The 25,799-nt window shown below is 40.8% G+C and overlaps 1 protein-coding gene across 2 annotated transcripts in view; it reads right to left on the reverse strand.

Annotated features, from left to right (window-relative positions):
* Window positions 1–4,495: 4,495 nt before the first annotated feature.
* Window positions 4,496–25,799, reverse strand: part of ccdc88b (coiled-coil domain containing 88B) — an 80,038-nt gene continuing 58,734 nt past the window's right edge. Inside the window, exons 24-28 of one of the 2 annotated variants that reach the window (XM_049586200.1) lie at window positions 20,688–20,833; window positions 13,997–14,104; window positions 10,675–10,826; window positions 6,367–6,711; window positions 4,496–6,013 (exon numbers count right to left, since the gene is read on the reverse strand). In XM_049586200.1, the coding sequence (XP_049442157.1) occupies window positions 5,976–6,013; window positions 6,367–6,711; window positions 10,675–10,826; window positions 13,997–14,104; window positions 20,688–20,833 (789 nt within the window). In that variant the 3' untranslated portion in view covers window positions 4,496–5,975. Of the gene's footprint in view, window positions 6,014–6,366; window positions 6,712–10,674; window positions 10,827–13,996; window positions 14,105–14,586; window positions 14,695–20,687; window positions 20,834–25,799 lie in introns of those variants that run through there. The other variant, XM_049586201.1, reaches the window with a different exon arrangement.

Consider the following 25,799-nt stretch of genomic DNA (forward strand, 5'->3'; position numbering starts at 1 on the left):
GAAAGTATTGAAATGGACCACATGATGCGTGTATTTAACGTCACATTCAGGGGCTGCACAAAATGTCTGTACGGGCTGCCGTTGGTCCACGGGCCTCACTTTGGGAAGCTATGATGTAAACTGTACCAGACGGCATGAGTGTGTGTATGAAGAGAGGAGTGTGTTCCTGTGAGTGTCTCTATGTATGAGTCAGTGGCTCACACACACACACACACACACACATGCAGGTGGAGCTCTGGGGCCCAGGACGACAAGCCGGACGTCTCGACAAGTGTTTTCCCGCACCCTCAGGACATGGGGAGTCTCGAGGGGGGTGTGGGGGTATTTTATTTTTATTTTGAGTGTTTAATGTATTAAAAGGGGCCGGGGTAATGAATTATAATCTTTAATGCAGAAACCGATCGATACCACCAAGAGAATAAATCAGCTTTTACTGAGAGCGTCAAAGCCCCTTAATACACTAGGGGAGAGAAAGGGAGTGCATAAGGGAGGAGGAGGAGGGAGGGGAGGAGCAGGGACAAACTGTTAGGAGAGGAGGAGCAATCCCGAACCAAGCAGAAAGAGAGAGGAGGATAATGTAATAGGAGAGGAGGGGGGGAGTGTGGGGGTAAGGAGGAAGGGATGGAGGGATGGATGGAGGCAGAGGGAGGGAAGTTATAGATGAATAGACTCACCTTTGGGCTAACCTCATTGAGTAAAAGCCTGGTGAAAGCATGGAGATTTTGACAGTTTTGTGAGGAGGCGAGGTTGCAGGGTCAGCCAGTGTGTGCACACACTCCACTTACTTGTTATTTCTCCACCTGTATTGTGTTCCTTCTCAATGATCCCCTCCCTGACTTCTGTTGCCTGGAGCAAAATATAATTAATTGAATTACACCACCACTTCTCGATCAAAGATCACCTCACCGCTCTCTTGTCTCGGTGCCTGCCCAACCGGGCGCCTCTGCGGGGAGAAAATGCCTAACAACAATCCATGAATTACAACTTTTTATTAACCCAAAGTGAAGTTTCTGTGGTGTGCGTTGATTCTCAATCAGCCGGGCTGCAGAAACGAGCCCGCAAAGAGTTGGGGAACAGCTTGATTTGGATTCAGTTGATAGTTGCACAGATTCATCTCAGAAGCAAACACCAGGACTAAACAAAACTCTAATGCACCTCTAAGTATTTAGGATGCCCAGCCTGTTCAGTTAGTGGACTAAGTGGTTTAAGCGAGGTTTTTGGTCGCTGGAGGCTCTTTAGAAAGACAGTCATTAAAATTTGATGGCTCAGGCATGGGCTGGAGGTAAATGGGTGGAGGGGGGAGATGAAGAAAGATATACGTGGCCTGCTGGGTGGGAGAGAGTTTTCTTAGTTAGAAAAAAGAAACGTTCTCTGACAAAGAAGAAATAAAGATAGAAGTCATCAGAGAGAGACGGAGAGGGAAGGGAGGTTTTCACAAGAGGAAGGCGACCAAAAACATTAAAAAGGAGGGCTGAAAAAGTGATGTTTGCTGATAGTGTTACACCCCTCAGGTGCTCAATAATTAAGCAGCTGAGCAGACTCATGAGATCCAACCGTGATGTCAACCAAGGCAACCATCCATCATTCATCCCTTTAGGAATCACGGGTGGCACTTAATCACTCATTTTGTGCCAAGACTTTTCTCTCACTATTTTTTTTTTTTGTCTCCGAGGCTTTTTTTTGACTGATTTTGTGTTGCTGCTGCTTGTTATGCTTTCAGGGACAAACAAAACCTGCCTTAAAAAAATACTGGTTTATTTTAGCGAGAGATCCTGTTGAATAAAGAAGGCAAATATCCTGTTTTTTATTCATCCTCCTTTTCAAGTGCCCATCTTTAAGAATTACTTGATAGAGCACGGAGTTTTATGGATGACAAAACATAACCTGTGAGTGCTCTCCCTGTGTGTGGAACCACAAGGCGCCTCTGTTAAGAATTTAAAGGCTTACCCTTCACTTTTTGTCTGTGGGCGCTGTCTGTCTGTGTGCCTGAAGGCGTGTGATTGTTGCATTGCACTCATAATAAGCCTCTGAGTGACTGGCAGAACCAATATCTTGCTATCGCTTTGCCCTGCGCTCACTCAGGCGGCTCGGTGTGCAGCCCCCGTCATGCATCTCAATTCCACAAACACAATGTTCAGAGTCGAGAGAAGGGGCCTGCTTTTTGATTAATGTCACCATGACAACTACATAATTCATGAATTGTATTAGCGACCCATTTGTCATTTGCAAATCATAATTCAGGATGTGTGTTTGGGGAGGGCTGGCTTGAGAGAACGAGCCGCGGCCTGCCATTATCCTTAGTGTTGTCTCCTGCACTCACACACACTCGAAAACAACCCCCGTACCGGAAACGCTGACGTATCCTCATCCTAATCTGGGCGGCTGGGGCTCTTTGGAAGCTGCCCGTCTTAAATGAGGGCCCTTTTAGCTTCATGAACTCTCAGGTCTGCTCATTTGGAAAGCTGCATGCTAATTCCCTCCTCTTCATCCGTCTGTCTGTCCGTCAATTGGCAGAGGCCTGGCCGGCTCTACACTGACACCATTTGGTGCAACAGTGAAAGGAGTTAAAGAGGATTCTCATTAAAGCACTAGTGCAGATCATTTGCTATTAGATCAATGACTGGATTTACACAGGAACCCTAAAATGAAATGGGATTTTCAGCCATATGTGGGCCAGATGGCGGGGGTTGCTCCATGTTTATCCGCTGTGCACAGATCAGATTCGCGGGTTACAGGGAGATTTATCGTTAGATTTATGTATTTATTTTGCTTCCCTCTTAAATCCAACCCTCAGAGTCATGCCTCAAACTGGACTGCAGATGACTTAATCATTTTTTTTCTCAGTTCTTTACTTAAATACCAATCTTAAATCCATTTTTTATTAGGTGTGTCAATTCCAGTGATCTTTATGCTTTCAGTTCACCTTGTTCCCGTACTAATATTCAACATTTTATGAGTACCAGGTAACAGCTTCTCCTTTTTACCTTGAAGCATATCTTACAAAATATGTGATCAGCTCTTAAAAGTGATACTTTTTTTGACTTTGAGCGAGCCAACTTGGAGAAGAGGTGATCAGAGAGAACGGCAGGAACACAGAACATTTTTAGTTAATCCTATAAAGGTTTACGGAAGACGAGATGAGGCACTTCTAGCGCTCAACTTTAATGCTCAAGTGAAAATTTGCATATGAGGGCTTTTACTTCTACCAGCTCTGCTCCACTTGGGTATTTCTCACACTTCTGAACATAGATGTAACATAGATGTTACATATTCTATATGACGTCCCTAATGACATCTGCTTTGATATTCCTGATGTCTCTGCTAGGCATCTGTATTTGAACGACCCCATACACACTTCAGAGCTGCTGTGTATGTCTGAGTGATTTACACAGTGTGTGGAGTATGGACTACACAAGTCGACTAAGCGTAGTCAAGGTTTTCTCTCTCACTGAAACTACAATGCCTGTGTGTTTCATACTGGAATGTACTCACACAAGCAATGGGTCGTGCCCATTCTTTTGCTTGCGTCTTGATTAAAACACCAGGATTCACTGGATAAAAAACATCAGGTAAGAAAACACTACATTTGTGCGTGGATCATAGCTTAGTTGCCTTGCTAGCTAGCTGGTGTCGTGGACGTGTATTGTGCGAGCTGAGAGATGTAGTTTACTGAGCAATAATACAAAAAACTGAAATGGTTAAAAAATGTAAAATGTAAAAAGAAAAATTGTGGCTTTTTTAACTTGCAAAATTATCTTTTAAATCGACAAACATGCATAAGCAATTCATGGCACAATTCAAATGGGATCAATAAGTTATTTGTCTCTGTTGACTACCATGCCCTCTGAAATAAGGTCCCATAGGGGACACTAGGAGGGACTTAACCTCTCTTTAAAGCCCAAGGGAACAGCGCTGGACATTGAAGCCAATTTTATGTAATGGTCAAACATGAAATTACAACTTCTAGGTCTGTCACATAATGCCATGGGGCCCATAAAGACTTTTCCCATAGACTTACATTATAAAGAAATGTCTGTAAATCAGTGGATAATTTTTTTTGAGCAACACAACTTCGGTGAAATGATTTGTTTCACTGTCGGGATTTGATCCATCTGGTCCAATAAGGAGCCACACAATTAAATTGACTACAGAGGGCAAATCAGACGTTGCCTGCCCAAGTCTCTAGTGCGCCTGCTCAATCGGACCAAGGATGTGGAAGATCCAGATAATTTCAAAACCTGGAAATCAAACCATTTTGGCTCCATGTGTCACTGAGCATCTTTCATAGGAATGAACAGGGCCCTGCCTCCAACACTGTATCCAGTTTCCTTTATACATCCTTGCTTTCTATAGCTAGCATTACCTATGGAAGTATTAAAAGACCTGGACACAGCGTTGTAGGACTGCATTCATTCCTATCAAAGGTGCTTGGTGGTGAATGAAGTCAAAAAAGCTCTATTTCTGCAGTATGAAATTACCTGCATGATCGGTGCTACATCACTGGGCCCATAGAGCAAGCACACGAGAGATTTCCGCTAGCTAAGCCGGCTACTTTGGGTTTAGCACTCTGTTAACTTAAATAGGAATAAAACAATTTAATCTTGTTGCTCTTCAAGACTATCCAAATGTTATCAGACCAAATGGATCGAATCCTGATATAAAAACAAGACTTTTCCCGGGGGTTGTGTTACTCAAAATAATGTATCCACTGATTCACAAACTTGACTTGTGATGGATCCCAGAAATTGCAGTATCGCTGTTTGCCCACGATGAAAATTGGCTTCAAAGCCTGGCGCACTTCCTGAGGGCCTGGTATTACCTTGCTAACTTTTTAGTGTTAGCTTGCAAGCTAAAATGTTTCAGCTACTGTTAGTTTCAGTGATCCTACAGCAGAATGTAGTTTGGTATATGGGTGATAAACATTACTGTCTGTTGTAGTTTAATGATTATAGTTAGCTTCAGCTATGTAGCTAGGTGAGGCTGGTGCTCAGTGCATTTAGCTAGCAGTATTTGCAGTTAAGCTAGCAAGCAGGACAGTGATCTTGACTTCAAACTGCTCCTTCAAATTAAATGGCATAATGCATTTTGCTAAGGTCAGGGGATGATCGTGACTATAGTTAAAAGAAACTGATGTTGACTCTTGGTAAGAGCGACTATCGGAACGAACAGTGGCCTCCTGTGTTGGTGCAAATGTTGTGTGTGAATAAACTATTATATTTGTGCCAAGACCAAAAATGGAGGAACTAGAAGATGACAAATTATTGAATTTTAATTTTTCAATGAATTTTTAATGTAACATACCAACTGATTTGTGGAAAGAGAAATAAATAATATAATAAAGTGATGTCGGGCGGCACGGTGGTGTGGTGGTTAGCACTCTCGCCTCACAGCAAGAGGGTTGCCGGTTCGATCCCGGGCATGTGTGGAGTTTGCATGTTCTCCCCGTGTCAGCGTGGGTTCTCTCCGGGCACTCCGGCTTCCTCCCACAGTCCAAAGACATGCAGATTGGGGACTAGGTTAATTGATAACTCTAACGTAGGTGTGAATGTGAGCGTGAATGGTTGTCTGTCTCTATGTGTCAGCCCTGCGATAGTCTGGCGACCTGTCCAGGGTGTACCCTGCCTCTCGCCCGATGTCAGCTGGGATAGGCTCCAGCACCCCCCCCGCGACCCTCAAGAGGATGAAGTGGTTAGAAGATGAATGAATGAATGAATAAAGTGATGTCTTATGACTGACTCGTCTGATAGCGCTTTACAACTTCTGGTCAGTTTTGGGGCTCCATACTAAAGAGGCTGTTCTTCCCCTTCACACCTCAGCAACACTGCAAATCATTGACAGAAGGATTTATTCATTCATGTATTCAAAAATACTAGGAGGATCTCATATTTGAAATAGTCATCCATACAAAACAGTGTGCCAAGAGCAAATAATATAAAAACAGTTGTTTTTAATTGAGAGTCGGCTGCAGCTCTGTCTCAGGTCGTCGCGGTATCATCACTGGATTGTTGATTGTCTGGAAGGAAGAGAAGATCACAGTCTTACAGGCATATGCATGTTTTATTAAAAAGAAAATTAGCGGTATTCTGAGTGCTTGCAGACATCACGGCTACTCAGGCCAGTCTGATTTTTACAATCTAATTTTTATTCAGCTTGACATTTAATTTGTTACCCCAGCAGACCTTTCACAATGCTGAGCACATGGCATGCTTGCCAACACAAACACTTTGAAACTATCCATCAGAACAAGTCATTTTCTTAAAATAAATGTACAATTCTCATGTTTTTCCTTATTTTGTTAAATTACTTGTTTCTGAAAATGCACAGACACGGACACACATCCTCCTCATTCCACTTTCTCCACCTCACCTCTGCCTTCATCCTCCCCGACACTCTCCTGACTGCTCAGCAGTGCGTCTGCTGCCTGGGGTTTGTTTGTTTCGCTTCTCTGTCCCTCCCAGAGGACAGTGGAGGCGTTCTGGCTGGAGCGCAGCCGCAGGCGGGGCTGTGTTTTGTGGTCACCAGGACTGAAGGACTGGGAGACTTCAGAGCTTCCTCTGGCCAACCCAAGCCCCCAGCCGTGACGGGATCCCAGCTTTCGACGGCCCCCGGAGCCGGAGCGCATGGCTGGAGTCCCTGGCGATGAGATGTCCGGCTCTGTCTGGGATGGGGCTTTTCTCGCGGGAGAGGGAGAGACTGGAGCGCTGCGGGGGTCTGAAAGAAAATGAGTTGAAGTTTATTTTTACGTAAATCACTTGTTCATACAAAGGCCATGATAGCATGTTATAGATTATGACATTTTGACATTGGTAAATCATAATTCATTCTGAGATATTATGATCAGTGTACACCCACAACATCACGGTTTGCTATGCTAAATCTTTCACGGCGACGGGACATATCTGCTGATTTCTTTACAGCACAAACCAGGAAAGGACATAACTTTTCTTCCAGTGGAAATGCAGCTTCAGGGACTCTGACAATGGCAGGTGCAGAGATAAATTAAAGCAATAACTGTGGCTAAGGTGGTAGAGCAGGTCTGTCATTAATCACAAGGTTATAGGTTCGATTCCTAGCCTCTCCTGTCCACATGTCTAAGTGTCCTTGAGCAACACACTGCACTTGCTCTTGAGTTTTTCAAGTGTATTATTTGCGCCTTGAGCAGCACAAGCTGAGTTTCACTATATATGAGAGAAGGCAGACATCTCTACAGTCAACATCTGCAACACTCAGCAACTCACACCAAAACAATCTAGACTGATAAATAATAATAATAATAAATATTTTTGATTTTGGGTGAACTGTCTCTTTAATCCCCTGAAAACTGCTCCTGATGGCTGGGAAATTCTGCCAGCCTTCAGACTGTGAGTGTGTGAGTGTGTGAATGAGAAGCATTGTGAAGCACTTTGTTCAGCTCAAGTAGGAAAGCACTGTAACTCAAGTGCTTCATACTTTGATATACACCCTTTTTCAACAGTTGTAAGCAGTACATAAACATCCAAATGTACATGTTTTGTAAAGTACATTAATGTAGTTAATTAAGCACGTGTTGAGTATTTATCCATGCATTTGTAAACTGCAGTTCCTCCTGGGATGCATCAGTGTTTTGTGATATAAAGGCTATATTTTAAATGTAGTAACCTCAGCCTTACTGTCATCTTGTTCTTATATAATGTAGCATTTCAGTAGCTGAAAAAGTATAATGGTGAAAATGCTACTTTCACACTTGGTCTACAGCATGGTCAGCAAAAAGGTTATTAGTGCTGTTAAAATTGTAATTGTAAGCATATTAATATAGCCACAAGCGGCAATTCCGGGATTGAAGCCAGTATAGACCTCTAAAAGTTGAAAGCTGGGTTGGATCGAGACCTTTAACAGTTTACAACACCTGCGTTGACAAAAAACAACAACAGGTTTTATCATGATCACACAGATGCTCATTCATTTACGTCCAAATCTGTGCTGGGCCACGGTCATCTTTGGCGACACTGTCACCTTCTGTTGGTCAATTGCACAAAGCTTTGGGGACATGCTTCAATGGCTTAGCTAAAAATATCCACAGAGTTTGGGGATGTTTGGACAAAGTGTTTATTGAGTTATGGCCAAATTTTTGCAAAAGCTTATCAACCTGTTTGGAACTGGTGAAATCTCCAATTGAGCGATTTCAAAATCATCTTGCACACATGGTTCATCATTATTATTTAAAATATCCTGCAAGTTTTGGAATGATCATTGATTAAAATTTGTGATCTGATTTGTGTTACGCCACACCCATTTTCACCTTTATAGCACCAGCAAGTAGTTGATTTGGATAAAACTCTCAGGGTATGTTTAAGGTACTAATGTGGACATATCTTACAACACTTGTGATGACTGGCCCTGTAGTTATGGAGGTAGGTCGATTTATGTGCTGAGCCAGGCCTCTTTTAAAGATCATTCATCAATATCCTCACAACACAAAGAGATATCAACAAGCTTTTGATAACTTTCAATAAGATTGACCAAATGATGATCCACAGAAAGGTTGGTACAAATCGGACCCATGGTTTAGGAGGAGGTGTCAAATATATTATATTCAAAAAATTCAAAGTGGTGGAAAATCTTACCATGGGGCCTTGTAGATTTTTCGTGAAGCACACTGAGCTGCACTTGTGAGTCAAATTTCCAGTCAATTGGACTTATGGTTTGAGGGGCGTGGCCTTTCAAGATTTGAATTTTATGCCTTAATAGCGCCCCCATTTGGCCAACTGCTGTCATATTTCTCCAGCAGCATTTGCTCATAATTTTCAATCACTGGTGAAAATTTCATGTATCTACAGTACAATGTCCTTGTTTTCAAGGAATTTGCGAAAACATTTCTAAAGAAAAAGAGGTGCCAAAGCAAAAACTATAGGATTCCAGTCCTTCAGGCTTCAACCCCTTAAAATACATAAATAATGTAATAAAATACATTTTTCTAGAACATCAAAAAACGCAGCTAACTTCAGAGCTCAACATGGACAGAAGTCTGACCTTTCTATTAAAAAAGCCAATCCTAACCTATTTAACAGTAGATTATATTAAACTGAAATAATGTAAATTATTCATAAATTCTGACTTAGTCTAATGAGATGAAGAATTGCTGTGGCAGGACCTGCTGTGTCTCGATCTGTCCAGAGAGGTGTAACACCAGCTGCGGCCCGAAGACAGAGCTGAGACCAGTGGTTAAGGTCAAGTTAACCTGCCATAATGCAGGTTAGTTTCAGGGTTAAATGCTGGTGTTGTGGGAAATGCCACATAGAAGATAGGGAGTAGTGGAGTGTGTGAGAAATGTCTTGGCTGGCTGAAACAATGTCTTTTCGCAAGACATTTAATTTATTAAGAGCAATTTATAGATTCAATAGATTTTAATTATTTTTACAGTTATATACAGTGTTTGCTACATGCAACATTTTTAAAATGCAACTAAAATGCATTTGGAGAGATTTTGTGTTTCTTCCACTTGAGCCCCTTTGCCCATGGAAAACCCCCACTAAGACCAGCCAACATCTGGCTTTATATTTAATAGATGAAGTTACAATCGGCATTCACGTCTGGGACAAATGTCTCAGCAATAGTCATGGGTATTTACTAGCTCCAGCTCCGACAGGCTCCGATTGGCAGTCATGGAAATACGACACCTGGATGGACATGCTAATTCTAGCCCACTTGGTTGCATGATGCAATGATATGCCACAAAGTAATATCTGTCTCGGTCCAAGCAGCCCTCAAACATCGTGCAAACTTCAGTCGGCACTGAGGCTGAGACAGAAACTGAATAAGTAAGAGAAATAAAAAAGGAGTAACCACCGTAACATTTTCACTGGCCTCCATGCTGCTTTTTACGTTTTTCACTTTCTGCTGTTACCAACCGGTTTTCCGGCTCATGTGTGACGTACAACCTGACAGGCAAGAAAAAAAGAAAGAGAGTGAAAAGCATCCTGGACAATTGTAAATCAGCTCATCGCCTATTTTTAGCATTTTTTTTTTTTTCAGTGTTTAAAAAACCCACATACACAAGCTAATTTTGATGGAAAAAAAGGGTATCGGAGTGCAGCTGAGATATCGAGTCTCTCTGTGGGAAACAGGCGCAATAACAACCCGCAGCCCTCTTGTTGAGGAGCAGACAGAGCCAGGCCTCCCAGTGTTGGCCCTGCCACACAGCTTAAGAAAGCGGGGTTTATGGAGAATAATAGAAAACACAATGCGAGGAAAAGTAAAATTAAATGGGGACAATAACAGTATGTCAAAAGGAGAGAAAAAAAATCATAAATGCAGGATTCGGCTTAAATCTTGGCTTTGAAAATGTCTGCAGAGAGTTTTTTTTTTCTCTCTTTCCGCCAGTAAAATGCATTCCACAGTCAAGGTGCATAAAAAGAGGATGAAGCCTCGCGAATCTTTTCCTTTCAACATGTGGTTAGCAGAGAAAGCCGGCCTCAGTAAGTCTTGGCACTCTACAGGGAGAGATCTAAGGAGAAGAGAGTGGTATCAATGCCGACCACACTTGGTAGTCATGAGATGATTTGTATGCATGCCTGTAGCCTCGCTTGATGGGGTGAGCATGTGAGCATATCTTTGTGAAAACCAGTCTGCTGGTGTTTGTGTGTGCGAGAGAGAAAGAGAGGTAGTGTGCTGCACCGTGGGTATGTGTGGTCTCACCAGGGTGAGGTGTGTGTGTGTCTGATGTAAATTCAGTGCTGTCGGCCAGGTTTTCCACACTGCCCGCGGCGGTGAAGAGGGCACGTCCCTCTTTTCCCACTCCCCGGGGTTTGATTAGCTTCTTCATCCTGTCTGCAATCCAGTTAGATTTCCTACGAGGACACAGAGGACAGGGACCATTTACAAAGAGGGATGAGCTAGGAGAGTGTGTGTGTGTGTTTGTGTGCGCTCACACACAATGCCCTGATTTTCCAGAAAACAGTAGGAGGATGCCAAGTCTAACAAGGGCTGCATGTTTTCAAAATGAGAAAAAAGGGCTCGAGAAGGTGCCAACTGTCATTTATTATGCCAAAGAAAGCACTTTGTAACATGACGTCAAGAAAATCTATTTGGAAATGCTATAATTAAAATGTCATTTCCATATTAATTTGCAGCACAGGGGACAAAATGCACTTGGGCAATTTGTACACAACAATACTAATTATTAGATTTTCAGTTAAGGTACAAAATGCTTGCCAGCTGTCCAATGAAAGACAGGTAGACTTCCTGTTGAACGGACAGAGTGCTGCAGGGATGATGTTTATTTGTAGGCCAGCATGGAAGTTAGCATCACCCTGGTTCCCTCGACAAGAAGCCCATTTGCTTTTTAATTTGGATTTTAGATTGCTGCAGAAAATAAGCTCTGTGGCAAACAGATGTTTATGATACTAACATGTTTTCTTCAGGTAGATAATGAACACCACTCTTGTGATTTTTGATGTGTAAATGCAACCACCAGAAGTTAAAAGCTAACATTAGGCTATAAACAAACTACATGATGGTTGCATGACTTCAGTGTCACCATCACTTAGCTAACTACAACTGGAAAATACTATAAATATTTAAGCTGGAAAGTTTGACTTAGAAGAGTTTGGCTCAACACTATTACACACTATACACACACTATTTAGCCACTTGCTCACATCAGACTTTTTAAAGACACATCAAAGTTTCAAAATTCACAAGCTGGGTATTTACTGATATTCTTTATGCCACAGAAGAAAACATAAAAAAACCTCTTAAAGCTTCTGTTTGCCACAGACCATATTTAAGCCATCGAACCAAAATCCACTGACTTCCAGACAAGGGGACTAGGAGTGCTAAGATGCTAACTCATTTCCAGGATCTCATTCTTGCAGCACTCTATTGGGCATTCTGCTAAAGTGACCATTCATGATCTCATGAACTGAGATAGCTGCACCTCAGTTCATTAATAATGATGCATTTCTGGAAACATGTCTTCATGAGGGCACCACAAGAGTATGGTCTTCCTTTTATAGTGTGGTACCACACTAGGAGGAACAGAAAGAGACCTTTGATCATGATACAGACACAAGAAACCAGGGTTTTGGCAATTATAGAAAACTGAGAATAAACCATCAGCCCCAGTTGTGTGGGGGGCGGTCATAACTTCTCTAACCATAAAGAACAATAATATTATTTCATCAAAAGGATTATACCTGACACGCTCAGGCCTCCGTACTCAACATGTGGAACATTTGATACTCAGTTTCTGTACCCCTACATTCACCTTTGAGGGTACCCCATCTATAAAGGTGTGTGTCCCGCCTTGCCTCTCCCCTGTTGCTGCTGTACTCCATGGGAGAGGTGAGCAACATTGCTCTTTGGGTAATATCCGTGTTTTAAGCTGTTAAGCTGTTTATAAGTTCATTTCATGCTAACATAATCTGGTGTCACTTAATTTGTGTAGCAGCTGGAGTTTGTATGGTTGTGTATGATGGAGGATTTTGTTTTTGCCACTTGTTGTCAGGAATAAATAGAGATACCCACAGGCTGGGCCTCTTTATATCTACACACTAGAGTCCACCGGTTACATATAAGTGATTTCCAAATGTCTTTACAGAACCACAATATTTATATAACAACTTTGCATTCACATTGCAAGTACTTTGTGATCAAAAACAAGACACTTGTCTGCAGCAGGTGCACATATATACACAGAGTGACCTGCTCATCAAGTGTCTCTGTCTGTCTGAATGTCTGTCCTTTTCTGTTCATCCAATCAACTTCAAACTTTGCAGGTGTATTGCTCTTGAACTGAGGAAGTGCAGTGTCAAGTGCTCTTGAGATCTCAAGGACATATTTATTAAAGGTGTGTTTTGTACACACTGTGCCGTGAGTTGAGAGGGGACCTATAGTAACTGTTACACTGCTGAAAGGCATGCTGGGTATAGCTTGCTCTCTGATGATCTCTATGGTGCATTTAAGAACAGATTAAAACAGAGAGGCTGCAGATGTTACACTGTAGCAAACTCAAAGATTTAAAGCAGCAGTGATGTAACTTTCAGAAATGAATGCCTTTGTTCTAGGAAATAGCCTGGCCCCAAATAGCTGACTGTATACAGTAACGTAATGTGTGATTTTTCTTTTTTCTATGTAGTTTGTGTTGGCGATTCACATCTCAGATCTTTTGCTGATGGAGCTGTGAACATGTCAGAGGGTAGTCTGAACTTTGGTGTTACAGTTACACATGGAGGAGATGCAACAGCGTTGTGTTTGGACATGTTCCACCTTGCTTATACTCCACATACTCTCAGAATCACCTCAAGTCACACTATTGAGGTTCATAATGTCTGGGGCTTATCCCTAGAAACTGAACTGGGCTTTGACTTCATTAAGGTCATAAATGTTCATGTGAGCTTTTACACCCTAATGATGCATATACTTTAGAGCATTTCTAGGGTACGCAGCTATGTCATGGCAGGTGTATTGCTCAGGATCCAAAAAAGCACAGTGTTAAGTGTGAAGTTGTTTGGATGAGCAATTTTTGAGAAAGATGAAAGCAACAATACCAGAGGCCAGGCAAGCAACATGTTTCATACAGGCACGTTACTAGTCTGTACAGCAACACAATTCAATACAAAAGCCCTGCATATCGTGTTGGTGAAGTTTAGTTTTTTGTTGGCACCCTATAAGATGTGTTTTGGAGTTAAAATTTATTTCTATTATTTTATCCATACCCTATGGGGTGGAAAAATATTAGAAACAATTTCCAATAAAATGCAATTAAATTAAAAAGCAGAGAGTTGATGCAACCCCCTCTGACACAAAAACCATCAAGTCATCATCCACCTTGCATTTACTTCCTGAACTAATTATTTATACACACTTTATGTTTTAATGCCTTTAATGATATATTTCTACACCTTGTCTTCATGTATGACTTGTTCTGTGTAAACACAGTCGCCTGCCTTTGCATGTGTAGCGATGCATAATGTAATTAACTAATTAATGGGTGTATAGGTATAACTGTATACAGTACTTGGCTTTGCTGGCTGGAGGTTGCATGCTGGGCTCGAGGACTCTATACTGATCCATAATCTTCTCCACCAGTTTCTGCTTCTCCCGACGGAGCTCGCTCAGCTTCTCCCTGAAGGAAAACACAAGAACAAAGCAGCTGAGTAGGAAGGTCTGTTTGATTCATTTCATGCATTTATTATCAGTGCGGGTAGATGGGATTAGATGGGAATGTGTAACGTGGCTGATAGTGTATGAACCAGCCCGTTCCTGTAAACTCACTACTGAGAAACGGAGCCTGCTGTGCTGTTTGAACTGGGTTTCTTTTTAAACCAGCACATCAGAAAAGAGACTGTGTGTGTGGATGTTAATGTTCATGTGCTGCTGGTGAGCGGAGGGGTTCAGGGTTCGAGCTGCGGTGTGTGGACAAACATAAAGCAGGACATTGATGAGAAATAGCCTGCGTGCTGCATGAAAGAGAGCTCGGAATAAAAATACTGAACACAAAGTAGCTGACGGTGTGAGCTGACCTCCGGTTACTGATACAAAGCTGTGAGGGGGAAAGATCTGGAAGGTTATTAGACGTGAGCAATGGTCAGTATCGAGGTCTGCGTACATTTTTAGCCATGCAGCTCCAGGGATGGAAATGTCTGCTAGTTGGTCAGTCCAGCTCTTCGGTTCAGGCTGAAACATCTCAATAACTACTGGATAACTATTCAAATGCTGTGAAAAACAATATTGCTGTTAATGGTAACAAAGAAGATTCTGCTTTGAGGTTGACACTGATTAATGATTTTCTTTTGCTGTAAAACAGACGGAATGACAGTGGTCGTAGAAATGTAATCATGGAAAGCAGTAGGAAGTTCTGTTATATACAGGATTATCTTACTTTGAAACAAAAACTCATCTTCATATAGTACACACGATAACACACAACCAATACTTTGATACTGCATTACCTTATTTATTTATTAAACACAGAAAATCACTTGTATTTGGGTATCCAGCAGATGACCCGCCATAAAGGTGATTCGCAGATCGAATTTTGCCTTGATTTTATTTCTGGGTTAGGTTCTGGGTGAATCAAAGAACATGCCAGTTGGATCCTGAGTGCTGGAGGATAAATATGAAAAATGAAATGAAAATAATAATTTAATCTTATGTTTTAATGTTGCAAGCAGCTGACTGCTGCCTTTGTGTGTCAGCGCTGTCTCCTGTGCCAGCTGTAATGTGAGAGCCGCTTCAATCAGGTGCGTTACTAACAGACACATTAACTGTGGAGATGTGCTGCTCTTAATTATGAAAATGACTGAAAAATATTAATTTAAATCATATTTCCTGAATTGCCTTCCTTTTTAAAATATAATATCTTAGTTACATGTTTGAAATGTCCCAAAATGATCATTTCAAATGTGCTGCCTAACCAAATTATGTGAATAGCACGTGGTTATAAAGAGATTTGTGGTTTTGGGTCAGGCCACGGATCTTGTGTCAACGAGTCAGGTTGGGTTGTGAAGCTGATTGGTCATGTGTGCAGGTGGTGGGGTGGGTGCAGTTCTTGAAAATCAGCAGTTCAATCTCATGTGCCATGAGGCTGATATTTGTGGTTTTCAGAGAAGTATCTCACCAACTACTAGATGGATCAGCATTGAATATTAGGACTAAATATCTGCAAAATTAATGACATTTCCATCAGCCTCTGTTTTACTTTGTGTTTAATGCCAATTACCCAAGGTTAGCATGCTAACACACGACAACAGTGTTTCTCAACTGGGGTACAGGGACCCATGGGTACTCTGGAATACTGCAGGGGGTACGTGAAATTTTTCTAAAAGGTAATTTTGCAAAAAATAACACATCATAATACATCTTAAACTAATTATACTATAATAAGTTCAATGAAAAAATGTAAACGTTAGTTCAATAAACCACATTTTATATTCAGTATTCCTATGTTTAATGCAGTGGTTAACTGCCTTAAACTGTCAACAACCACGACAAACACAATCACGTCTACATTTGTTTGCTGAGTGTTTCTACCAAAAATGTTTTGCACCCATCAGGGAGTACTTGGCTGAAAAAATAATGCAAGGGGAAACCCTTACTGAAAAAAGTTTCAGAACCACTGAGCTTAAGATGGTGAACATGCTAAACGTGATACCTTCTTAGCATTAGCATGTCAGCATTTAGCTCAAAGCACCACTGTCTCAACTCAACTCAACTCAACTCAACTCAAATGTATTTATAAAGTACATTTAAAAACAACTCACGTTGGCCAAAGTGCTGTACAAAAGGAATAAGATGCTAACAACACCTACATGAGAGGCGACATAACTGTCAGGTACACAGCTCACACATTTAGAGACACAACACACACGGGCACGTGTTAGGGAAGACCACATCAGGGAGACTCAAACGCTAATATATATACGTAGGTTTTGAGCCTGGACTTAAACAAATCAATGTTGGGGGCAGATCTGATTGGTAGGGGGATGCTGTTCAACAGTTTGGGGGCAGCCACAGCAAAGGCACGATCACCCCTGAGCTTAAGTCTGGAGCGTGGGATAGCCAGGAGGCCCAGGTCAGCTGACCAGAGGGACCTGGGCATAGAGGTTAGAAGGCCTGCGATGTTGGATGGAGCCAGACCGTTAAGGCTGTGTATCTCTATGTTGAGCCTCACAGAGAGGCTAGCATGGCTGCAGACTCACACTATACTGGTCACACTACAATCTCAATTTGTAAACAATCATTCAACATATGTTTGTGTGATAAACAGTAGCATGTATCTTTTCAGACGTACTGAGCTGTAACTACCACGTCACTCCCTGACAGCGTTCTTGCCAGTTGGAGATGTGCAACCATGGTAACCTGTGCCAACATCGAATCTACATCGAATCTATCTATCGGCAATTTAAAAATAACAAAGTGAGACCTTATACTTACACTTAGCTTAAGCGTTACTGGCGTTACAGAGCTGTCTTTGTTGTCCGCCACTGTCTGTTTTGAGGTTTGTCATTTACTTCATTGCATTGTGGGATATTTATGCCAGGGTAGTGTCCAGTGTTTGCGCACTGTAATATGCTCTGTAAATATTATGTAATTCACATACTACCAGTTTCATTTTGAGGTTCTGGACATACTAAAAACTCTCACATACTGTTTTAGCGTACTATAAAGAACGTCAGTATGGCATTTCAGGCACAGCTTTAATCTTGTTTTCATATTTCTGATCTGTTAGTGTGGCCATTTGGATGTTTGTCAGTGTAATAATGTGGCCATTGGCTCTGGTTATTTTTGTGTCCTTCACATCTGTTCTTTATTATCTCTTCAAAATCTTCAGTATGTCTATCAGCTACAAACCATCACATCTAGCTGGCAGCAGATCAGTATCAAATTTATTAAATAAGCTAAGAGTTTGATGAAGCACTCTTGAAGGCCAGTGCAATTCGTTTTATGAAAGCTTATGAGGCCTCCTCACTTGTTTGCTCACTGAATTCACAACATTTCCCGCAACATTAAGTTTGGAAGGGCAAAGTCATGGTATCATTTGCTCTCCGCCACTCACACAAAAAGTGCTTTGGTAAATCCAACAATCTAAACTGTCTCATGCACTTCCCAAGGTCTTTAATACATTTTCCAAACACTTCAGTCTTCAGTGAAAATGAAGGGATGAGGCAGGAAGCATAGATGTCTGTGAAGTGTGTCTTTAAATCTGCTTTCACTGAAGAAAGTTTTATGTTTATTACGCAGTTTATCTTAAAGTTAACTTAGAACTATATTTCTTAAATCTTAGCCAGACTGAACATGTGATATTTGGTGCATATTTTCATTTGGCCCATTTACTCACACATCATGTGAACTAATATGTAGCACGATCACTGACTGTTACGTTTCTTTCATGTTTCTTTTCATGAACTCGTCTTTGCTTTTCATTCCTCCAAGAAACACACAAAAAAGATGAATATGACTCAGTTTCCATTCACCTCATTTGTGTTTCTAAGCAAGAGAGACTGCAGGGTATGAAATAATACCATCCGCCCTCCTCCCACCCTATTTGGACTTGTATCCTGGTGTTAGTTTGGATTACACTCTCATTGCTAATGAACCACACCACAGTTTACTTGGATCAGGGCCGAAACCTGCATTTCCTGCTTAAATAGGCTGAACTGCAGGCATAAAACACTCCAGTTTAAATAGACTGTTCTAAAAATGCACCGCACGCCTTCACTTGAGCTTCAGACCTTGGGATGATAATACCTCAACCAACAATTCAGAGGGAAAAGGGCTGATCAGGGAATCTGGTGAGGTTTCAGCTTTTTGGAACGAGCTCATAAGAGCTCATAAGTGATTTCAAGAGCCCTACTGTTGTTGTTTTTTTTGGTCTTTTTTGTGCTAGTGCCATTACTCTACATACTAATTAATGACTTCAAAACAGCCCTTTATTCAAATAATATCAGTGGCAGTAGGAGTGGAGAGGGTGATACTGGTTAAAGTCAGGTTTGGTGTGAACTCATGTAAAAGTGTCAGAAAACAGTCACATCAAAAGTGCGCAACAGTTTCAGCTGTTTGACACCAGTAAGATAAGATAAGATAAGATAAGATAAGATAAGATAAGATAAGATAAGATGAGATAAGTCTTTACTAGTCCCACAGCAGGGAAATTTGCGTCATTACATGAACAAAGGGAATAGCACAAACAAGACACATCAGTAAAAAAAGACACAAAGCAATATAACAAGTCTAATCAGTCTAATAAATAAAACTGTAAAAACACAGAGCAACTAAAATAAGTAAACACAGGGCAATATAAGTAAGAAGAAAAAAGTATAGTATAATAAACAGACCATGATGAACATTGGAAGTATAGGTATTGCACAGTTAAGCATATACTAATACTAAAATGAGACTACAGAACATCATCACAATGAGCCGCACTGGACACGGCTTTAAAGTCTTGTTATGATGGTGATGTTAGGTCACATGACCATAGTGTAGTTTGTTTACAACCTAACGTTAGCTTTTAACTTCTGGTGATTGCATTTAGGCTCCAATAATCGTGAAAATGGTGTTTATTTGTGAAGATTATATTGCTGAACAAAATGTGTAAGAATCATAAATGTTTGTTTGCCACAGAGTTTATTTTCAACAATAATCCAAAATCCAATGAAAAATCCCACAGGCATTTTGACAGGGGAGCAAGGGCGACCTTAACTTCCACATCAGCCTACAGAAAAATGTCATCTCTAGAGCACTCTATTGGTTGAGGCTGCAACTTCAACAGTGGAAGTTTAACTCAACATGATGTGATGATGCGAATTTGCTTTGCCACTGGAAGCGTCCCTTTGCTCACACTGACTAGAAGTGAAGGGGAGGTGAATATTCACCAATTTTACTTATGTGTGATCGTGCCCTTAGTCTATAATGTTGGATTCTTGTACCCCGTCCTCTTAGGGTACCCTGTGGAGTTTGCCTGTAAACAATGTTATGCTTACATTTGTTTCTCACTAAAACATATTGTGTGTATCCTTAAGGCCTGACAAATGAGTTAAATTCACGTCCGTACTCATAAAATATTCAAAAAGCAGACTATGCTGTTATATTTTGAAACTTGAATTGTTTTAATCCATGTTTACTAGCATGCAATCTTTGTCTTGCCTTTCCTGGTGTATTGCTACATTTCTTGGTGCATTACTGCCAACAAATATGGATCAGTGAAAAAGCATGAATTGTTGGCAGGAATATGTATCATGACTTTGCGCGCTCTTGCCCATGCAAGTCTGTCCTCTGGGACATGAATAAGATACGCACACAATGTGAACCCAGCTCTACTTGTGATCAGAAACTCCACAGGGAGCTTTTAACCTTTAACACCCTGAATATGACTCTCAAATTATCCTTAACTAGCTTTAAAAATCAAACCATATTATCCCATTGTATGTTAATCACATACAAGCATTACAGATACTGTTTGTCAGTTTGTTGCAATGAACACTGAATTGTTATCATGCCACAATATATACATACATAAACTCTTATTAGTCAAACCCAAGATCTGTCCATCTTGAATCTTTCTTTCTTTTTATTGTAACAACTGCACTTATATGGACTCAAGATTAAAACACATTTCGGTGGGTCTGAACAATGCATGGCTGTTTAACATGCATTGGTAGTGGAGACCCACCAGTTTCACAGGTGTAAGAAGCTGTGGACCTCACATGACAAGGTGCCGAACAAAAATGTTAACAATGACACTTTTCTCAGTAATTTAACAAAATCATCTTTTCAAGAACGAAAGCTTAAAATAAGGCTACAAAGAGATGTAATTTGTTAGAACATGGCTCATTTAACTCGAACGGTGAAGCCAGCTCTGCACGCTCACTGTGAGCTCTGGATTAATCTGTTACCAGTCTATTAGTCATTTAAAGGGATGACTGCTGAGGGCTGTTTGACTGTGAAATTGTTGTCGCGCAGTCTCAAACCTTTACATAAGTGCTTTTATGTCCTGGATGTGAACACTGACACTGTTACCACCTACAACGCTAGAAATTTTCACAAATTGCGTTAGCTCTAACACACATTACATAAAGTTTAATAGCGTTAAGATGCTTTGTGGTGAGGAAACCTGATTTCCTCTTCAATACACTTTTGTTTTCTTGTCAGTAATTCCAAACAAAACAATCTGGACTGTGTGTGTGTGTGTGTGTGTGTATACTTACTGGTACTCCCTCTGCTGTGAGTAGTGCTGGTCACGGCGCTCCAGGCTCTGCTCCAGTAAAGCTCGGTTCTCCTTCAGTAGACTCTGGTTCTGCTCCGCTAAGTGTCGATTCTCCTCCTCCATGTTCCCCTTCAGCTGTGTCAGCAGCTGCACACATGAGGCCATAAACATAATTTTAAATAAATGCTCTAGTTAGATCAAAATACTACTGTATATGCAGTTTTCGTATGTGAGAGTTCAGGCATATAAGCACTCATAGGTGGCGGAAAAAGAAGAAGACAAGAAATATAAAAGGTAAAAAATACAATGAATCTGTAGAAATATGTAGGTTCATTCAGATGTAGTTGAACAGCAGTCAACTGTATTGAATGTGTCAGCTGTCTAAAAGACTTCTATAGTGTGTAACGATAACACAACTGAAAGAGATACAAAGAGACCCAATAGCTGGGGCACTGGTTCAAAAAATTGCAAACTCTTCTTATACTTTTTATAAAACCTGACAAAACAGTGAAGAGAGAGGTCAGACCTCAGCAGCTCTGACTGAAAGACACATCAAAACAAACTGCAGCCTCACAAATGACCAAAGAATTCATTCAGCTGCTCTGTGAAGCTGTCTGAACAAAACCTGAGCACTGAGAGGTTCATAAAGATGCTGTTTAAGGCAGCATCCAAGGCTAACACACAAAAACACATCATCTTGTGTATTACTGAGCAGTGGAACACATGAAAAGAGCCCATCTTTGAGTCCTTTTTGTATGTCTAAACAAATGTCTTGAAAGCTTAGAAAACTCGCCAAGAATGTCTTCAAACCACTTTATGAAGAATCTGAAAAATATCTAACTCCTATTAAACAAGATTCTAAAAGTCGTACACAACAGTACTGTACATCACTGTACAATGTAACTGTACATTAACCTCTCCCTATTTTCTATTTGTGAATCTCTTTCCAATTATTTTTGCCTTCTTAGCTGCATCCCCGTCCAGTAAGTCAGTTCGCACTGCAGCTACAACAGGTTTTAATTGCAAAGCCTCACATGCTCCAAACTGAACTTCTTCTTTTGATCAAAGAGAGGAGTTGCCACCTCTCCACTTCTCTACAAAACAGTATAATGAGAAGCGTGGGTGTCTGATTCCCAGGATCTAAAGGACCTACAGTATAGCATGGTAGGGGACTGAATTAGACATCCACTGAGGCTTATGGGACAATTTAACTTGAGTGGACGAAAAATGATCTGCCAAGAATTAAGGCTATAAAAAAAAAATAATGGAAAAAATAATAAATTATGACAAATTAGACTCAACAGGCTCAACAAGGGACACCAGTTCTGCATGTTTAATTTTTTAGCATTAATCTGCTACTAGTTTGTTGTTTAAAGGGATAGTTCTACATTGTGGGAAGCAAGTTCATTCCCTTTCTTGTCGAGAGTTAGATGAGAAAATCGATACCACTTTCACACCTGCCCAGTAAATATGAAGCTACCGCCAGCTGGTGATTAGCAATTAGCTTAGCGCAAACACTGAGAGCAAAAGAAAACAGCCTACGTCCCTCCAAAGGAAACAGAATCCACCTACCAGCACCTCTAGAGCTCACTAAATAAAGGAACACTTCACCCACAGAAAGACCATTTGTATATCAATTAGTCCTGTTGCCTTGAATTTGTGAGGAAAACTTTGTTTTACTTGCATACATCCAAGGAAAATGGTGAACATATTGATTTATTGACTGATTGATTGGGAACCATATTTGGCTACATGGAGGGTGGAACTTATCTATGCTCTCTTCAAAGCCAGACTCTTATGGCAGTGAGTCAGTTTTTGGGGGAAAATGTGTCTGGGAAGTACTAAGCATTAAATCAGGGTGTCTTCAGATATAACCAAGTTGACTTTTAAGACCTTTTTAATACCACCTTATATGAAATGTAAGACCAAACCTGCAATGGAAATACACATTATACTCACACATATATGTATGTATATACCTTGGCTCCTGCCATTCATGTATATGCCACTTGACACGCACCACCCACCTAAACACCATTACAGACCAATACACTCCCTCGTGGCAACGGCACTCTCTGATGGCAGTGCACCCCCCCAGGCAGGACAGTGCATCATGCCATGCCACAAAAACTGCTTAGAAATGGCTCGGCAGACGTGACTAAAGTCAAGGCGTCAACCTGGCCTCTAAATTTACCCAGATCCCAATCTGATCGAACATCCAGTGGGTATGCAAGCTTTGCTGGCGGGGCTACTGCCATCGGGGATACTGCTGCAATGAGTGGGGGTACTTGGTCTATCACAATGTGTGTGTGTGTGTGTGTGTGTGTGTGTGTGAGACATGCGCAAGTACTCTTTCTTAGTAAACACACTGATGTCAGTTCAAAATGAACAGTGAGGAAAGATGACAACAATTGGGTGAGTTAAAGTTTAATGTGTTCAATGTTTAAAGAAAACAAAATCTCATCCCTGTCATAAATGCTTTTTATTATTGCAATTCTTCAGTCTGTCCAATTATTGGAAACAGTCACTGGATCTGTCAGGTTGGTGAAATTTTCGCGGTAATATTTAAGATCTATCGAATCTGAATTTAAGACAATTTAAGACTTTTTAAGGACCTGTAGACACCCTATAAATGACAGTTGGATTATATTGCACAAGTTGTGTGAGAGTTTGTTATGGATGTTTTGATATAGTTTTGCTGTTGTTAAATGTGGTCTGCAATCAATCAAGAAATTGCTGTTTTCCCTGGAGGCATGCAAGAAAAACAAAGTTTTCTCTTAAGGTAACATGGCATGACTAATTGATTTAACACACTGTGTTTCCTTACTTTGAGCCGTTCAGAATCTAAAGTGTAAAAATGTAAATCTGTCATTTTATGGACGGTGCTGAACTATTTCTTGGCAAAGTGCAGTAACTTCCTGCAGTCCCTGCTGGTTGCCTGGCAACTGCTCAGAGCCAAAATAAAACAGTATGGCGCATAACACGCCGAAAAAAAACCCAACAATGAGATACAACGTGTTAATTAGTGAGCTTTAAAGCCAGAACGCACTGAAAGCGATAATTAAGGCATCTCATTTGACATGCTACAACTGATGCTCCAATGGCGCACTGCAGGCATCAGATACCAACACTGCAGAACCAGCAGGTTGCTATTTAGGCAAAAAATAAATAAATAAATAAATAAATAAATAAATAAAGTATATTAAAGTTACCCCCATTCACTTTATCACATTTCTATTTGAATAGCCTATAATGTTACATAAGAACACATTGCATAGAACACCAGTAAAACCACTGGGGACCAGACATCTCATTTAATCTGTAATTTATTCTTCCAGGTGGGTAAAAAAGTCACAATAACTCTATACTGTGTTGATTAATTGCTATTGTTGGGATATGTAGCAAGTGAGATTTAATGACCAGTAGATGTCAGTTAAAGTTAATAACAGATGATACAGGGCAGGTCTGTTATGCTAATGTATTACCAAGGGTCTTTGTCTTAATTTAATATCTGACATGTGACAACACAATGGTTAAGATCTACAGTACTATAGCTGTGGGCAGTGGTAGTTGTTTTCATTTAGCATTGCAAAATTACAGTTTTATTGTTAATGGAGTTTTACGTTAAGCTAACACAACAAACATCAGCTATTGGCCAAAACATTTCTGCACTCTCACTGCACGTCCATCTCTCTGTCCCTCCATCTGTCATCTCTGCCTGACTGGCTTGGGTTGCTGGGTTCTCATTTCATGCTCCAAAATCGAAACAAGGTTGGAGTAAAGGGCGTCCAAGCAGTTCAACCTCAGAGGCTGAAAAATAAAGCCAACAAAAAGTGCCAAACACTGCAGTCCCTCGAATGGCCACTGGAGGCTGGTCCAAGAGTGAGTCAATCCCCACAAACCCCCATGTTAAAGCATACAACTTTACAGCAGATGTTTTGATAACTCACCAGTTTAAATGTTATTAAGGCTTAAAGTTATGCATGATAAGAGGCGTGGCCCTTTTAAGAAACAGGTGGGTGCTGTCTGTTGACAAGTTGCTGCCACGGCAACAACATTGGTTAGATCATTGGTTCCCAACTGGTTCAGCCACGGGGTCCAGATTTCCCCTTGGTCACTAGTTCAGAGTCCCACAGTTTAATACATTTAGCATCATGCTTGTGTTTGGCCATGTTGTCAAGCTAGTTTGCTGTCTCCGTCAAGTAGCTGTCCGTTAGTCTCTCACTCTACAGCACTTCAAAATAAAAGCTCTGTGCTGGAAATTCACTGTACTCTAAAATAAAATGAGTTTTTTTTAACAAAGTTGACATGTTTGTGAGTCACTTGCAGCCCATTCAGAATAGTTGGGAACAATTGGGTTAGATAATGCAACCATGGCATAACCCCAGATTCACAGAGCATAGGCGTGGCTGCAGCTGATGCTTTTTCATTGTGTTTTCAGTCCATGAAATTTAATTATAACACTTTGGCTGCCTAAAAAATCATATTCAGCATTTGTTTGTACTAAAAGACCCTCTAAGGAGTCAGATTTTAGTTTTTCAGGTGAGTACATTGGTTTTTAATGGTTTTTAGCCTGTTTTTCAATAGAGAAAATTCTCTCTTCTCTTTTCTCTTGGCTTAAAAAAAAAACAAGATGGCGACAGCAAACCAATTGGTAACGTCATGGCAGCTAGGTCCTTTATTTTATATTGACTATGTTCATGATGGTTTTGGTGCTTGTTCCCCCATTTAAAATGGCAGGTGTACTTCAGACACTGTCAGTGCATTTGGGCCTTTTGAGGTGCTAGTGGGTGGATTTTTAACTTTTGGCCAGAGCCAGGCGAGCTGTTTCCCCCCTGTTTCCAGTATGTATGCTAAGCTAACCTACATCCAAACATGATAATGGTATCAAACTCCCAGTCTGACCGTATTTCCAACTGTTCCTTTAAAATTGGTTTTGTCCTGACTGAAAACTGATCCAGAGAACAAGCTGGACCCTGCAGTGATTTTGTGTATCTGCTTTTTCCTTTATAAGGAAGCTTTTGATTCAGGATCTGTTTCATGAGCAGCTGGATGAAGCAGCAGAATGTAGCATCTGCTGTTTGATTTCTTAAACTCTTTACAGGGAGTCATT

The sequence above is a fragment of the Epinephelus fuscoguttatus genome, linkage group LG9 (assembly GCF_011397635.1).
Source record: "Epinephelus fuscoguttatus linkage group LG9, E.fuscoguttatus.final_Chr_v1".
Lineage (NCBI taxonomy): Eukaryota > Metazoa > Chordata > Actinopteri > Perciformes > Serranidae > Epinephelus > Epinephelus fuscoguttatus.